Consider the following 8,590-nt stretch of genomic DNA (forward strand, 5'->3'; position numbering starts at 1 on the left):
GAAGTTATTCCTGACATTGACATCTCTAGAACAACGGTTTAGAATGTGCTCTACTTTGAAAATAAAGAGTGGATCGTTCATGTACCATTACACTAAAGGCTTGTCAAACAAATTACCTTTCATTTCATTTATTGAAAGCAAATCGCCCACAGAAAAATGGGTCAAATACCAACAAAAAAACATTGCATAACTCTGCTTTATGCTAGAAGACAAGCAACGCTGTGGGATCACTCATTAAGCAACCCCATCCTTCAAATATGTCGCTGTTACGCACCAACTTCCCGACAGAAGACTCGACTATTAGAGGAAGTCGTCAATTATAGTCACCTCTATATGTCAATAATTGATTGGATTTCATTGTCATGTTTTTATTTAAACATTTATACATTTATATTATTATTAATAGTTAACAATCCTCAATACTACTTTAAATAACTACCCTTTTAATTCAATAAGTGTAAATCGATATCCTGTACCAGTATTTTCAATACTTGACAATGACAAAACATAGGGGTAGGCATGAACCGTTGTCCTCCTAGTCTGTCGTGGTCTTCTTATGCACCTGTTCGTCGACTGATGAGGGCACAGTGGTCTGGAAATGAGAAAAAAAAAAAGGTAAATGTTCTGTATGACCATCATAAGAGTGAATAGTGTTGGGACCACTATTCAGGAAACCTTAGTAATGTCTAGAGAGCTACCTGGTCCCCTCCGCCCTCCTCCAGTCCCAGCAGAGCCTCCAGAGACGTTGCCTCACTTGGTGGGAGTTCCTGGACACCTGGCTGTGGACCGGCGGCAGAATGTTCCTTTGGGGAACGTACACGTTCTGTTAGTATATGGGACATCAAATAGCCTTTGAGCGACTACTGCATTTGATTTCATATTTTTTAAACTAGGAACATTTCATCAAAATGCGCTTGGTATAAGAGGAGCAATGCTCCCATCAAGCCAAGAAAGAATACGACTTTCTAGGAATTACTGATACACTGAAATCACAGATTAAAACGACATCCTCAATTACCTCTTATACCAATTTACTGTTTCTCCATTCATTTCTATCATCAGTGATATTTTCGGAAACTTAATTGAGCTACAATTCAGCATGTACAATATACTTCTTCTTCTTATGCCTTGACACCCCTTGAGGGATACAGGCCGTGCAGACAAATAATTGATCAACGCTTGTGTTATGACCACTATTCATGATAATGCAATCAATAGATGGAGCTACCTGGTCCCCGCCTCCCTCCTCGAGCCCCAGCAGAGCCTCCAGGGAGGTGACCTCGCTGGCGGACAGCTCCTGGACCCCTTGCTGTGGACCAGTATGTTCCTTTGGAGAACATACACATACCATTAGCATAGGGCATATTAAATAGACCATGACCAAATACAGTAGGAGATTTTGTGTTAAAAGTACGTTTTAAAAGTAGGATTTTTTTCATAGAAAAAAAAAAGAAAGAAAGAGAAGGTTAAAGAGCAGAAAAGAGCAATAATTTGGAACTAAACAAGCCAAAAAACATCCCCCTCCCCTCCTTATGCTTTGATAACCTTAATAACAACTACCTGGTCGCCTCCACTCTCCTCAAGCCCCAGCAGAGCCTCCAGAGACGTTGCCTCACTTGGTGGGTGTTCCTGGACACCTGGCTGTGGCCCGTCGGCAGAATGTTCCTTTGGGGAACGTACACAATCTATCAATCCATCTAGTATATGGGATATCAAATAGCCTTTGACCAAGTACAGCACTTTTTTTGGAGAACATTTCATCAAAATGTGCATGGTTACGCTCCCATATACATTCTACACACCTGCTCCCCGGCCAGGCTTTGCTCGTGCAGAACCACTTCCGATTCTTGTCCTTCTCCGATGTGATTGACGGTGTGGATGACATTGGTTTTCTTCGTAGCCATCTTCCTCTTTGAGGAAACGCAACAGCCCAGCCTCGAGAGCCTCGCCAGGCAGCGTTTGTTCGTTCCTCCCTGGCGCAGGAGCAGCGAGTTGCGGTGCTGCATGGCGTTCATCTGGTGGACGCGCGCGCGGAGAAGGGTGGCTCCGCCCATCACCGTCGCACCCTTTTTGGTCTTGGTGTACGAGGACTCTGAGGAAGGGAGTCCGTCGAAAGACGCTGAACTGACGCACTCCAGGAACTTCAGGAAGGTGGGTGCGTTTGCTTTCCACTCCGACACGACGTCGCTCAGATCAAACTTGTCCAACGCGTCCTGGGTGGTTTGCCGCAGCACCGATCCAAACCGGACGCTCGTTAGCTTTATGGCTTCGTCTTTCACCCGTTTCAACACCTCGTCGATCATGATGTTATCCATGCCGGGGATCTTCATGAGACACCTGGGAAGTCTGTAGTGCTCGGCCCGGACTAGGGCGTCTGCTACCCTTTCAAGCGGCCCGGTGATGATTCGTGAATGCTTCCATTTGGGAGTAGTCACGATGATCTTGAATACAAAAAGGGAAACGTTTCTCCATAAACAATGTGTGAGTTGTCATTACAATTGTATAGTATGAAGAAGCACATAATCTTCTTCGCTGCATTAGTACACTTTTATTTAATGAACCCAAATATTCGTAGATGAGAGGTTTGTCAAGCCACTGCAACACTAACCCTGGCGGTTGACCGTTGACCTGTGCCGGTATCGTGTATTTTAGGTGGCGGATGCACGGAGAACTCCCTGGCCGTGGTGCCAACCGTGTCCTCCTGTAATAGGGTAGACAAGGGAGAGAAGTAGCGCTCGTCACAATAGCATCACATCACAAAAAGGCTGGGGAGGCCGAGTTAACAGTGTGGGAACTTCTTTTTTAGAAGGAGCGGAGATGGAGGACCTACCTGGACAGATTGTGTAGAAGGTGCGCTTAGGGAGGACACTGGAGAGGCTGTCAACAGAGACACGCCAGCAGGCAAGGTCCCTGGCTCAGCGATGGATGTTGCTGGGGAAACACCACCAGCGTCCTTCTGCAACACCTTTCCTACTGCAGCCTTCAGAGAAGAACGGGGCAGTGGGCAGAGGGAGGAGCAGAGGAAGTGTTAGAATTACACTAAAGTACAAAAGATGCAGATGATATGCTCATTGGTCCAAACTGATCCATTGCTTGTGTTGTTCATTGGCATCATTGTGTATTAAAGAGACAAACCTGAACATCCCTCAGAGACCAGAGGACTGGAAGCTTTTTGGGTGTGGACACTGTGGCCTTAGTTCCGTCAACATTATCCTGTTGATAGATAACAATAGTATCAAATACGGTTGGGTGATCCAACAGTCCTATTATGTTCTAGCAGAACTTCCGGGGGGAGACAGAACAGGGACTGGCCAGAATCAAGGAATTACGTTGTGGAATTCGCCTTGTGTCCTCTTTCCTTACGGAGATATGGTGCAGATGAAAACTAATTTGCATTAATTGATGAAGCTTTCAGAATGTTTGAATGATGTTTCTACAGTCGCTAGTCTACATTGTGTTGATTCTAAACCCATACAGAAATGTTTTCAGTTTACTACTGCCAGCCCAGCATGTGTTCCCAAAGTACACACTGATGGATGCCCGCCTCTAGAAACATGATTAGTCGAAATTTATACGAAGCTAAAGAAAGGGTAATATCCTGTGCACTCAGAGCTGAGCTCGTCTGCCATCATATTTTCGATTTTTATGAAAATTCGGATTTATGACAAAAGGTGGTAGGTCAAAATTTTCATTTTGTTATCTATTTGTAACATCAACGAGTCACACTTTTGTTAGAGCACAACGGAAAAGCTTGTTAGCTGAAGGAGAACCACGTCAACTATGTAGCAGTTTTAGGATTTAGGATTTAAACCTGATGAGAATTCAAACCTAAAGATCCAAATGTGGCAGGAATAGCGCCGATCATCATCGATACTGATGATCCGATTCGACTAATCGTCCAACACTAGCATCCAATGACAAGATGCTGATGGAGGCGCCCTCTGGGGAGCGTTGAGTGACGGACAGACTCTATAGAAGGAGCGTTGGTGGAGGACCTACCTGGACAGACGCTGCGCTTAGGGGTGGCTCTGGAAGTGCGTTCGCAAGATATACAGTGTTTGATGAGAACGGGGGCGCGGCGGTGGACGTTGCCATAGAGACACCATCCGCATCCTTCTGTGTCACCAGTTGCTTCTTGTGTTGAGGAAAAGGAAAAAAAAAAAAAGTAACAGTTAGGATGCAAACCCATGGTTTACAAAATAATATAGCCTAATCTACAACCATATTATTATACGGTGAGTAAACAGGATTTGACCTAGTTCCTCCTGGGGTCTCAATGGGCTGTTCAACACCCACCCACCCTCTTCTAGATGGTAGAGGGGACCGCTGTGTTTGGACGCATTCTCAGCAGGACGTACCTGGACAGGCTGTGCAGAAGGAGAGCTGATGGAGGACTCTGGAGGCGCTGTCAACAGAGACACCGTGGCGGGTTGGTCCCCTGGCACGTTGGTGGATGTTGCCTTGGAGGCACCATCAGCATCCTTCTGAGAAACCTTCCCTACGGCAGCCTTTAGGGAATGTCGAAGGAGTGGGTAGAGGGAGGGGCAGAGAAAGTGTGATAATAACACTAAAGTACAGTTGATGCACAGTGGAAGATACGCTCATTGGTCCAAACTGGTCAGTAATCTGTGTAAAGAGACAAACCTTAACGTCCCTCAGAGACCAAAGGACAGGAAGCGGTTTCGGGGGTGAACGTATGGCCTTCGATTGGTCAGTATCCTATAATCATGCATACAAGGGAGAAAAGTAGGGTTTCTTTAAAATAGCTTCTAGCATTGACAACGCCTTTCTGATATAAATAGCGGGGGAATATAATCATTAAACTACGGCGAATCAAATGGGGAATTTAAATAAAACTATCAACAAATATTTGCTCTTGGAAGTGCAGAATAAATCCTAACACACCGTTTGAAAAATGTTGCAATGTAAAAACAATTGCAATAGATACCAAAAAAATTGTCCAAACTTGGACTAGGAGATTTCTTATGTTCTCGAACCCGTCAACTCACCTTCAATGAAAAAATAAAATAAAACATAATCATGAATCCTAATTGACCGTCACTCACCATTAGGGTAGACTTCTGGGTAGTCGTTGCGCCAGGGCACCCTGGAGCTGCAATGCTCAGTGTTGCAGCGACTTGCCTCTGAGCACCCCCACGTCTTGTTGAATACTTTGTTTTTTTGCGCGGCGGCTTGGGCGCTATATCCGTCGCTGTGGCACCTCTTTTTTTTTTGGTGAACACACTTTTTGCTGCCATGTCCCTAATGGCAGTTCCCCGCCTTTCCACATCAGTTTTGTGTTTGTAATAACGAGTGAGATGTTGTTTACAGCGGACACACACAGCCGTGAGGTCGTCTTCTGAAGATACAGGTCCCGTAATGTCTTCAAGTGCTAGAGTGAACAATGGCTTACCGGTACTGGGGACTAAGTCACAGCGGTCTTTAAGCGAACTGAAGTCGTCTCCACATAGTCGACAGACTCCGCGCATTAACTTTTTGGGTTTAGATTTAATTGATTTGGAATCCATATCTAACCCTATCAGGAAAAAAAGGTATCCTAGAATGGCGGCAGCTGCTTAGTATGGTCGGTTAGCATCCGGTCTGTTTTCTTTACTTCCTGTGAGCTGTGTGCGTCACTTTACAGTCCCCGGTGAAACCACGGGGTCAAACACTAAAACAGACGGCAGCACAAAGATGAGGAGACATAGAAGAAGAGTATGAAAACAAAAACAACAATGACAGTGAGAAGGAGAATAAATATGGAGGGCTTTTTACGAAGAGTTTGACTTAAAAAAAATCTGAAAATTATAACGGAAACGGTTATCCCTCCCTCGGAAGTCCCTCCCTCTTTCCCGCCACAAACGAGGTTGCAGGTTACTAACGCCAAGAACACACTCTGCCAGTAGGTGTCAGTATAGTCGTCAGGTTACTAATACCCAAAACACTCAGCCAGTGAGTGTCAGTATTGCCTCGTTTGAAAGCCAAACTTCGACTCGACTTCATCTGCGTTATTGACGTGGTCAAAACATGGATGGTTTGGTTTCAGAATATTTAAGTTTACACTACAGTAATAAACAATGCCATTTGCTTCTGCCTTTATCAATATGTATAATTTTCCTTGTGTTTAGGAAATGGTCCAAAGGCAAATAATGTAATTATACATAGACTGATTCAGTAAACTAAACGAAAAAATAATTATATTCACAACACCCTTTTAATGTAGTTAAACAGCAAAAGTATTTGGGATTATACCGTTTTTTTTCTTCCTTTAAGATAATGCGTGATTTAAAGGCCACTATCTGTTATGTTTGAATGTAATCCTTTTTCTTTTTCTTTCTTTTTCTTTCACTGAATATAATTCAATGATGCGTAATTACTTGCGTCACTTTCTTGGTTACTTGACTGTAAGATTGTGTAGGAATGTGTTTGGTTTCACACTTCTTGTGTGTGTATAGACATGCTTGTTTGTTTCTATGTGTGTGTGTGTGTGTGTGTGTGTGTGTGTGTGTGTGTGTGTGTGTGTGTGTGTGTGTGTGTGTGTGTGTGTGTGTGTGTGTGTGTGTGTGTGTGTGTGTGCGTGCGTGCGTGCGTGCGTGTGTGTAAGTGAGTGTTTGTGTGTGTATCAGAGTTCGAACCGAACTGTGCATGACACTGCAGCCTGGCTGGCTGGCTGACTGAAGGACTGAGAGAGAGAGAGAGAGAGAGAGAGAGAGAGAGAGAGAGAGAGAGAGAGAGAGAGAGAGACTGAGAGACTGAACAGAGCGATGGGACAACACAAATGGCATGGAGGTCAAGAGGTCACCAACATAATTCAGAGTGTAGATAAATCAGAAATGTCCAAGAAGGCACCTGACGGCTCTGCTCTGAAATGGTTCTCTTCTAAACAACCGCCCCATGTTTCAAAGCACTTATGTCGAACCATGTCTCAGACTCTCTGAAGTCTTTTCAGGGTCTATAATATGGTATTGTCACTCATAAACTAACCAAAAAACTAAACAAAGTATGAATATTTTCCCCAGTACATTTGTTCCAGATGCATTGCTGTCCCGTGTAGTCATTTTCAGAAGGATAATACATATCAATAGGGCAAATTGATTTAATTAAAACAATAATATTCTCAAGCGAAAAATAAAAAAAGACGTAAAGAAATGAAAAGGAATCATCTTTAGCATTCTGTAGATTGAGTGAGTTATTAAGGTGATTATTATTGCTTTTATTATTATTCATCCACATTCAAAGGCAGGACATAATGAGTTGTGTCTCACTCAGAGGCCGGGGGGTCTCGGTAGGGCCACTGCTGCATGCTGGGACACAGGCCGCTCAGAGGGCATTCACACCTTGTTAAGTTTTACAACTTGTGCATTTGTCGGGTCCCGGGCCCTTACTGGCCCCGCCACTCAGACCATGCTTTGAAGTGACCCTCCCTGTCAGCCAGGAGGTGGTGGTGGAGGAGGAGGTGGGGGTGATGGTGGTGGAGGGTGTGGTGGTGTTGGTGGTAAAGGAGGAGGAGGTGGAAGGGGTGGTGGAGGGTGTGGTGTTGGAAGGTGTGGTTGTGGTGGTGGTGATGGTGCTGGTGGAGGTGGTGGAGGGTGTGGTGGTAAAGGAGGAGGAGGTGGACGTGGAAGGGGTGGTGGAGGGTGTGGTGTTGGAAGGTGGGGTTTTGTGTTGGTGGTGATGGTGCTGGTGGAGGTGGTGGAGGGTGTGGTGGTGTTGGTGGTAAAGGAGGAGGAGGTGGAAGGGGTGGTGGAGGGTGTGGTGGTGGAAGGTGGGGTTGTGGTGGTGGTGATGGTGGAGGTGGTGGAGGGTGGGGTGGTGGTGGAAGAGTAGGTTGTGCTGGTGTTGGTGGTAGAGGCTGAGAAGTTGGTGGTGAAGGGTGTGGTGGTGGTGGTGTTGGAAGGTGAAGTGGTGGTGTTGGAGGGTGTGGTGTTGGCGCTGCTGCTGGTGGTGGTGGTCGTGGTGGGACAGTGTGCTTGGAATAGAGGTGGTAGTGGAGATGGTGGAGAACGCGGTGACGACACATTATGTGGGAATATCCTCTCATAAACGGTGATGCGGAGCCTCAAGTCTATATATGACCTGGTGGTTAGAACCACAAGCTTGGAACCAAAGAAAGATCCAAACCTAGATTGTGCTTCTATTAAAACCAACCGGGGTCTTGGTCTCTGAGGACTTGGAACCTGAAACCCTAAAAACAATAATTTGAGGAAACATGCCCATGCATGTTCCCATCTCGCACATCTTAATGTTGTTTTAAATGGATCTACAGTGCAGATCATATCTAAGCAGTGCCAACTAGTGGGTGGGAAAGGGTTGTGACCTGAATAATGCCATTTGGGTGCACCAACTATCACCCTCTAACCAGAACTACAACCATTCAGTAAGGAACTACAGATGTTTCGATACCATTTATTCCTCCCCGATGCCGATACCTGAAAAGTATCGGCCTATAGAGGTACGTTTTATTTTGGGGATTTATTTTTTTCTTTTTTTCAAAGCCTCTGTAAAATGACAAAAATGTAATTTAAATACATGTGCAGTTAATTAATAATATAAAACTCTATTTTATTATATAGTTTGACTGAAAATTAGA

General features: G+C 44.9%; 1 protein-coding gene across 2 annotated transcripts; it reads right to left on the reverse strand.

The window, feature by feature from the left end:
- Nucleotides 1-114: 114 nt before the first annotated feature.
- On the reverse strand, nt 115-5,620 carry LOC132459460 (uncharacterized). Of its 2 annotated transcripts, none has more exons than XM_060054010.1 (12): nt 5,067-5,620; nt 4,645-4,719; nt 4,359-4,508; nt 4,000-4,131; nt 3,136-3,213; nt 2,831-2,980; nt 2,609-2,701; nt 1,803-2,441; nt 1,561-1,665; nt 1,229-1,327; nt 699-803; nt 115-592 (listed from the first exon to the last, which is right to left on the reverse strand). In XM_060054010.1, exons 1-12 carry the CDS (start codon nt 5,526-5,528, stop codon nt 536-538), a joined length of 2,145 nt encoding a protein of 714 aa, XP_059909993.1. In that variant the 5' UTR covers nt 5,529-5,620; the 3' UTR covers nt 115-535. The 2 variants fall into 2 exon arrangements, with proteins under 2 accessions (XP_059909993.1, XP_059909992.1); XM_060054009.1 differs by having other exon boundaries at nt 4,000-4,134.
- Between the last annotated feature and the right edge of the window lie 2,970 nt (nt 5,621-8,590).

The sequence above is a fragment of the Gadus macrocephalus genome, chromosome 6 (assembly GCF_031168955.1).
Source record: "Gadus macrocephalus chromosome 6, ASM3116895v1".
NCBI classification, from domain to species: domain Eukaryota; kingdom Metazoa; phylum Chordata; class Actinopteri; order Gadiformes; family Gadidae; genus Gadus; species Gadus macrocephalus.

Bases quoted from the DNA above. Each gene is read 5' to 3' on its own strand.
- LOC132459460 (XM_060054009.1), bottom strand. From the start codon at position 5,528: ATGGATTCCAAATCAATTAAATCTAAACCCAAAAAGTTAATGCGCGGA. The intron at 2,442-2,608 runs GTTAGTGTTGCA...TTTGTATTCAAG, and splicing joins GTCAACGGTCAACCGCCAGG to ATCATCGTGACTACTCCCAA. The intron at 1,666-1,802 runs GTGTGTAGAATG...CGTTCCCCAAAG, and splicing joins AAAGCCTGGCCGGGGAGCAG to GAACATTCTGCCGACGGGCC.